The 7399-nt window shown below is 45.3% G+C and overlaps 1 protein-coding gene across 1 annotated transcript in view; it reads right to left on the bottom strand.

Annotated features, from left to right (window-relative positions):
- Nucleotides 1–563: 563 nt before the first annotated feature.
- The window catches only part of ADORA2B (adenosine A2b receptor), a 31224-nt gene continuing 24388 nt past the window's right edge, over nucleotides 564–7399 (bottom strand). The window contains exon 2 of the mRNA XM_054456636.2: nucleotides 564–1631. Within this exon, the coding sequence (XP_054312611.1) occupies nucleotides 968–1631 (664 nt within the window). The 3' untranslated portion in view covers nucleotides 564–967. The remainder of the gene's footprint in view (nucleotides 1632–7399) is intronic.

Here is a 7399-nt window from a genome sequence, read left to right as displayed (position 1 = left end):
CAAGTGCTTAACCAAACTTGAACTTTGGAGAGAAGCAAAATTCCCTATCTAGCTCTAGAAAGCAGAATTTGGTAGAGGAGGGATCCCATTTCACCAGTTTCTTCCCCACGGGTAGTTTTCTGTATATGGAAAAGAATGGAGCTTAAAATTATGGATGAAAATTTGACTTATGAGACTATGATTTCCCTAAATTAATACAGCAGTTTCTTGATTGAATAATTATACTTTTTTTTTTTTTTTTTGAGACAGAGTCTCACTCTACCCAGGTTGGAGTGCAGTGATGCAATCTGGGCTCACTGCAGCCTCCACCTCCTGGGTTCATGTGACTCTCCTGCCTCAGCCTCCCGAGTAGCTGGCACATGCCACCATACCCGGCTAATTTTTGTATTTTTTGGTAGAGACGGGGTTTCACCATATTGGACAGGCTGGTTTTGAACTCCTGACCTCGTGATCTGCCTGCCTTAGCCTCCCAAAGTGCTGGAATTACAGGTGTGAGCCACCACGCCCGGCAGAATAATTATACTTTTAATTTTTGAGGTCACCTTCCTGGGAACAAGTATACATTTTTAGTACAGCCAACTTTTATTTTTCCATTGCCTCTAAGTTAAAAAGTATTTGCATTATAATAGTTCACAGTGTTTCACAGTAAAATAGTTTCAGTAATTTTCCACCACAAACAAGGCAGACTTTTAAAAACAAAAGAGTCTGACAGAATCCATTCAAGCTGTCGGCATCATCCACACAGTAAAAGCAGCTGAATAGATCATAAACATATTTGTCAATCCTTGGAGCCTACTACTGACACATACATATTAGCTAGATACGTGGTAGCTCCAGGGAAGCGCTCAAGAGAGGCAGTCCACTTCCTTGTGAGGTGTAGCTATCTTTCACAATGAGAATCAGCCAGCCGTGTCCTCTTTGTTTCTTGTGGATTTGTATCTTCTCCTGGAAGAGGCGAGAGCCTGCATCATAGGCCCACAGCGACAGCAGGCTGTACCCCAGCCTGACCATTCCCACTCTTGACATCTGCTTGGCAGAGAAGATACCTGGAGATAATTTTGTGAAAAGTATAGCGGAAGTCTCGGTTCCGGTAAGCATAGACAATGGGATTGACAACTGAATTGGCATGTGACAGAAGAATGGCCATATTCATTGCCCACTTGGGCTTATTTTTACCCTGAGCTGGCTGGAAAAGAGTGACACAGTTAACAGCATGCACTGGTAGCCAGCACAGGGCAAAAATCCCCACAATCATGGCCAGTGACTTGGCTGCATGGATCTCCCGCTGGAGGGTGGTCCTCGAGTGGTCCACCAGCTCAGTGCGCTGAAGCTGCCTGCAGGCCACCATGAAGATCTGGATGTAGATCACCAGCATTATAAGCAGTGGGGGCAGAACACACCCGAAGAAATTGAAATATACCATGTAGCTCATGGGGACCACATTCTCAAAGAGACACTTCACAAGGCAGCAGCTTTCATTCGTGGTTCCATCCCAGCGTTCTGTGCAGTTGTTGGTGGCACTGTCTTTACTGTTCCACCCCAGGAATGGAGTCAATCCGATGCCAAAGGCAAGGACCCAGAGGACAGCAATGACCCCTCTTGCTCGGGTCCCTGTGACCAAACTTTTATACCTGTTTAAAAGAATACCATCTGTTACGGTCAGTTTATAGTGCTCTGCAACCACAATCCAAGACCCCACCTCCTCTTTTTTCCATGACCCTTTAACAACCTCTAAAGTTCACCTTCCAGGGCACTATGGCCTTTACCCTCAATACTAAAGACATGCAAGCAGGGATGAGCAGCTTTGCTCTAGCAAACTCAGTAAGATCTTCATTCTTGACTTAGCAACTCCTTTCTGTTTAGTGACACAGGATGGCCAATGACAAGAGGTGGAGAAGCCTTAAGGGGGTACTGTAAGTCCTCACTTAATGTCCTCGGAGGGTTCGCAAACCATGACTTGAAGTATATGTCACAGGAAGTTAACTCTTGTTTATATTGTTAAATCAAGTTTAGCCTAAAGCTGCCTCCTTACATATTTTAAATTTGGCCTAAAGGTTTCTGTGTACATCGTGGACTATAACAAGTGGACGTGTAAACAGACTATAGCCTGCACTCATGCCAATCCCTGACTTTTGGCCAATCAAATGTGGCCAACTGTTTGAACCGTGTTCAAAAGGGGCAAATGCTGAGCTATAACCAATCCAGCTGTTTCTGTTCCTCACTTCCATTTTTTGTATGTCACTTTTCCTTTTTCTGTCTATCACTTTCTTTTTTCTGTCCATAAATTATCTTCCACCACGTGACTGCACTGGAGTCTCTGAGCCTACTCTGGCTCAGCAGGCTGCGCAATTTGTGGATCATTCTTTGCTCAATTAAGCTCTTTTAAATTGAATTCAGCTGAAGTTTTTCTTTTAACCGTATCAACTGTGGTAAAATTGGCTTTGTTATACAGTGTTACTCATTTTGCTTCAAGTCACAGTTTCCAAGAACTGATCGACTTCCTATACTTCCTAACTACCTAGGTACCGCTCTTTGAGTCTAGGTCTTCTGTAAGGCATTGTTCTAGGTCAGCGGTCCCCAACCTTTCTGGCACCAGGGACCAGCTTCATGGAAGACAATGTTTCCACAGACCAGGGGTGGGGGTGATGCATTAGATTCTCATAAGGAGCGCACAGCCTAGATCCCCTGCGTGCACAGTTCACAATAGGGTTCAGCTCCTATGAGAATCGAATGCTGCTGATCTGACAGGACGCAGAGATCGGGCAGTAATGCTCGCCTGCCTGCTCACCTTCTGCCGTGTGGCCCAGTTCCTAACAGGCCACGGACCAGTACTAGTCTGCAGCCCAGGGGTTGAGGAGCCCCGTTCTAAGTGCTTGAGATACATCAGTGAACAGAACACACAGAGATTCCTACTGAATTTTAACAGACTCAGAGTCTAGCAGGGGTAAACAATAATAAACAATATGGAGATATGTGTGGTATGAGAAATGAAAAAGCAGAGTAAGAAAGATCAGGATGGGCAGGACTGCAGTTTAAAGAGGCCGACATCATGGATAAGGTGACATCTGAACAAAGGCCCGAGGCAGTAAGCACTGGGAGTCGGCACCACCTGTGGCTCCAGACAAGGATCTTTCTGGCTTCCCACAAACACCACAAGAGATTTGCCTAGGACTATGGGCAGAATCATTTCTGAATACCTCTGCAGACTACTGGAGAACAAGAGTCTAGCAATGCCCCTGTCTACTGAGAAATACTAGCAGCAGAGTTGATAAAAATTGGGAAATAGCAAATATTAAATTTTTTGGTCATCTTTAAGCCATTAGATCAGAAGTTTGAGACCAGCCTGGGCAACATGGTGAAACTCCATCTCTACAAAAAAATACAAAACTTAGCCAGGCAGGGTGATGTATATCTGTGGTTCCAGCTATTTTGGGAGAATGAAGTGGGAGAGTCAGGATCACTTGAGCCCAGGAGGTTGAGGCTGCAGAGAGCTGTGATTGCACCACTGCACTCCAGCTTGGGTGACAGAGCAAGACCTTGTCTCAAAAAAACAAACAACAAAAAAAATACTAGAAACCACTACTGGGGATACCAATATAAAGGGACAAGATCCTAGTCCTTAAGAGGTTTGACCAGTATCCAGTTGAGAGATACAACATGTACCAGATAAGCAGGCTCTATGACAAGTGAGTTATGGGGCAAGAGAATGGGAGCGGCCACCTCTGCCTAAGAGGTGACCAAGAAAGGAAGTGACCTTATAAGAGCAACAGATACCATAATATCCCTTTTAGACATTTTGCTATAAACTAGTCTTTCCATGGTTTATAGCAAAGGTATACATTTTGTTATTAACAACTGGTCCATAATACATATGTAATGTATAAATGAACATAATCAACATAATGTATTAAGTAAATGAAATAAAATCCTTCTGTAATCTCTGGGAGAGAAAACTAGGAAATAATTTGATGGACATTACCTAAAGACTTGCCTATGGGAAGTGTTTGTTTGCTTTACCTGCAGTGTAAGACATACACTTCCCAGCATGGCCGCAGAACCCCCCCAGCCTCAGCTCTACACATCCAGTGCCTGCCATTCTTGACCAATGGCTCCCTCTGGCTCATGCTATTCTCAACATCAGACAAAGCATCTGTTGCTCTCATAAGGTCAATTCCTTTCTTGGTCACCTCTTAGGTGGAGGTGGCCACTCCCATTCTCCTGCCCTATAACTCACTTGTCATAGAGCTGGCTTATCTGATACCTGTGGTATCCCTCAACTGGAATGTCAGCCTCTTAAGGACTAGGACCTTGTCCCTTTGTATGGGTATCCCGAAGACCTAGCACAGTTCCCAGCACATAGTATGTTCTTAATATGGCCATTACAGGCCAGGCATGGTGGCTCATGCCTATAATCCTAGTACTTCAGGAGGCTGAGGCAGGTGGATCACTTGAGGTCAGGCATTTGAGACCAGCCTGGCCAACATGGTGAAACCTCGTCTCTCCTAAAAATACGAAAATTAGCTAGGCATGGTGGTGGGCACCTGTAATCCCAGCTACTCAGGTGGCTGAGACAGGAGAATTGCCTGAACCTGGGAGGCAGAGGATGCAGTGAGCCGAGATCATCACACCATTGCACTCCAACCTGGGCGACAGAGTGAGATTCCATCTCAAAAAATAAAAGGCCATTACAAATACATTCATCATTTATTATCTGACTTTGTTAAGCAGCTTTAAAGAAAGATTCTACTTACTAGGGATACTTGAGGTTGCAGCCTGGACAGGCAGAAGAACCAGTGGTTTGCTGAGGAAGTTAGCTGAGGTCTTGCCTCATAATTTACAATGATCTCTAATCTTTTCTACTCCCTCTTAGCAACAGGCAGCTCAATCATGGGCCCCTATACTACAGAGGACCTGCTGGGCTCAGTTTTTTCACTGAATTTTTCTTGGCCAGTGAATCCATCTGTCTCCCGCCTCATTCAGGAATGTAAAGCCTTCCTTAAAAAAAGTTGTTCTCTGCCATTGCCTCACTGGAGATGTGAATAACACAATTAGTCCCTGCAGCATAACAAGGAAGCCTCCCAAAGGCGGAGCCCTAAGAATCACAGAACTTCAGGTCCATGAGGCAGCCCATGCAGCAGCCTGCCCTTACTCCTCCTTTGTTCACAGGACTAAGCTGTATCGAGTATAGCGGGTAATAGGTCAGCTCTGGGGGATGAATTTATATTTGGGATAAGGAAATTATGGTACTTCCATTCTCATGATTGGTCTAGTGGATACATGAAGTGGTTCTGGCCAGTGAGACATACAAGGACATCTGCTAGGGGACCTCCAGGAAAGATTTTACTTCCTGATGAAGAGAGAGGGACCCATGAGGAGAGCTCTGCCCCATGCCCATCCTTTTCTGCTTTTGATGCTCTTATGGAACGGTGTGATGCCTAGAGCTGCAGCAGCCACACTGTGACCACAAGGGACAAGCCTGGAGACAAAGCTGATGGCAAAGCAGAAGACAACAGTAGAGCCTGGGTCCTTGATGACACGTTTGAACCACCCGACTAACCCTAGAACCATCATGGCTCCTCCATATTCTGGTTTCAAAAGATAATTAAATGTTTTGATTGCTGATAACACTGTGAGGTACTCTGTTAACACAGCCAAACTGGAGAGGATTTTTATCTTTCTAGTCCAATCTCTCTTATTTCACAAATAAGAAAAGAAAACAAAAAAAAGAAAAACAAAGCTAATATACAAACCAAAGACCAAAAGCTAAATCAGTACTCACAGGCCTGTGTTCCTTGCACTATGTTATGCTGCCTCTTTTTTTTTAAAGCGATTTTGTATTTGGAGCACCCTGTACATAGAGGCTCATTCACGGGGGTGGCTTCCTACTAGAGTTCAGAACAACAACTGGAGTCCACCCCATCTGAACTTCTCATAACTGCTGGATCCTACACATGTGCAAAACTGTCATGCCTTGTCTTGGATAAGGAAAAGCAGCTAATTCAATCAGTAGGGCAGCTGGTCACTGCCTTCTCCATAAACTTCCATCACCACCACTCTTCCCTGTTGGTTCATTAGTTCATTCGAAGTTTTTCGTTTGTACCACACATTCTGCTAGGCACTGGAAACACAATCATGGCCTCGTGGAACATAAACTTATGAGAAAGACAGAAAACAAGTAAACATATAAATATGAAATTATGAATTGGGATGGGTTCCGCTATACCAAAATGAATTAGATGCACTGAGAAGAGAAAAATGGAGGCCTTGGATACAGGATGTCAGGAAGGCCTTTCAGGCAGAAGGTAAAGGTTGAGGAGTGAGAAATTTGAAAAGTAGAACATGCCAGGCCGAGAGAACAGCATGTGCTATAAGGCTTTCATGCAGGAAAATAAGCCCAAGATGATGCAGGGGCCAGTTCATAGGCACCGGGACCCATGGAAGACTTTTAAACAGGGGATGGTACTGATTTCTGTTGTATAAAGGTCACCTGGCCAGAGTACGGAGACTGAATTTTAGGGGAGCCAGAAGAAAAGCAGAGATCAGCTAGGAAACTATTTCGATAGTTGACTCGAGAAAATGTCGGCTTGGGCCAGGGTGACAGCAAAGATGATGGAAATGGATATGCGCTGTGGAGGCAGAACCAACAGGTCTTGAAGATCGACAGGTGCAGGAAGATGAAGACTGGAGGATGATTCCTTAGGGTTTCCCCCTATGCGTTTGCATTTCCCAAAAGAGAGGATTAAAGGAAGAGTGGGATAAAGATCAAGAGAACGGTGGATGCGCGCACACTGCTGAAAATGATCAGTAGAGAAGATGCAGGAAAAAGGGACAGATTATTATTATTTTATTTATTTATTTATTTTGAGACGGAGTCTCGCACTGTTGCCAGGGCTGCAGTACAATGGCGCGTCTCGGCTCACTGCAACCTCCGCCTCCTGGCTTCAAGCGATTCCCCTGCCTCAGCCTCCCGAGTAGCTGGGACTACAGGCGCCCACCACCACACACGGCTATTTCTTTTTTTTGAATTTTTAGTAGAGATGGGGTTTCACCGTGTTAGCCAGGATGGTCTCGATCTCCTGACCTCGTGATCCGCCCGCCTCAGCCTCCCAAAGTGCTGGGATTACAGGCGTGAGCCTCTGCGCCCAGCCAAAGGGACAGATTATTAAAGAAGGTAAGAATGGGAGGAGGTGGAGGTTGCAGGGTCCAGGGCATGTGGGGAAGAACACTTCCTCAGCTGTAGTGGAAGGAAGGACAAGAACAGCGCCAGTGCAGGGAGTGGGACAGTTGAGTGGTGAGAAGATGGGCCAGCATCTCCTTCGAGAACTGCTGTTACCTCAGAGAAGGATGAAGAAAGTCATCAGCTGAGGCAGGGGAGGAACCGCACAACCAAACCCCAAGT

Source organism: Pongo pygmaeus, chromosome 19, assembly GCF_028885625.2.
Source record: "Pongo pygmaeus isolate AG05252 chromosome 19, NHGRI_mPonPyg2-v2.0_pri, whole genome shotgun sequence".
Classification (NCBI taxonomy): Eukaryota; Metazoa; Chordata; class Mammalia; order Primates; family Hominidae; genus Pongo; species Pongo pygmaeus.
Note: the sequence above shows the minus strand (reverse complement) of the source record. Positions and strands in the feature narration are given on the sequence as shown.